General features: G+C 72.3%; 1 protein-coding gene across 1 annotated transcript in view; it reads right to left on the bottom strand.

Moving 5' to 3' along the window:
* The window catches only part of TSPAN32 (tetraspanin 32), a 14,130-nt gene that overhangs the window by 12,788 nt on the left and 876 nt on the right, over positions 1–466 (bottom strand). Inside the window, exon 3 of the mRNA XM_015565471.1 lies at positions 48–145. Within this exon, the coding sequence (XP_015420957.1) occupies positions 48–145 (98 nt within the window). The remainder of the gene's footprint in view (positions 1–47; positions 146–466) is intronic.

Genomic DNA, 466 nt, shown 5'->3' with positions numbered 1-466 from the left:
TCCCACCTGCGGGGCTGGGGCCGGGGGGCTGGGGATGGAGGACTCACCCCGGCCATGAGGCCCCCGGCCTCCCGCACGGTGGCTGCGGCACTCAGCACGGCCCCCAGGGTGAGGAGCCCGGCCAGGCTGATCCCTGCGAAGAAGGCTGGGTGCGCAGAGAGAGGAGGGTTAGGGGGGCTGCGGGACTTTGGGGAGCCCTGTCTCCCTATCAGGCGGGGACGTGCCTCCGGCCACAACCCCATGCCACACTCAGAAGGGCCAGAGGGAGGGAGGAGGCCCTGCCCACCTCTGCTTCCTGCCCTGCTGGCTGGAGCCTCTGAAGCACAGGCTCCCCCTCCCCCCGCCCGAGCAGCAGGTGCCACGGGGCTGCCCCTTATCAGCCCAGACCCAGGCTTCCTGCAGGGCGGCTGGGGCTCAGGGTTAAGGCTGACGGGGCCCCGGGGCACTGGCTGGGGCTGGGCCTCAC

This window comes from Myotis davidii, unplaced genomic scaffold, assembly GCF_000327345.1.
Source record: "Myotis davidii unplaced genomic scaffold, ASM32734v1 scaffold880, whole genome shotgun sequence".
Classification (NCBI taxonomy): Eukaryota; Metazoa; Chordata; class Mammalia; order Chiroptera; family Vespertilionidae; genus Myotis; species Myotis davidii.
Note: the sequence above shows the minus strand (reverse complement) of the source record. Positions and strands in the feature narration are given on the sequence as shown.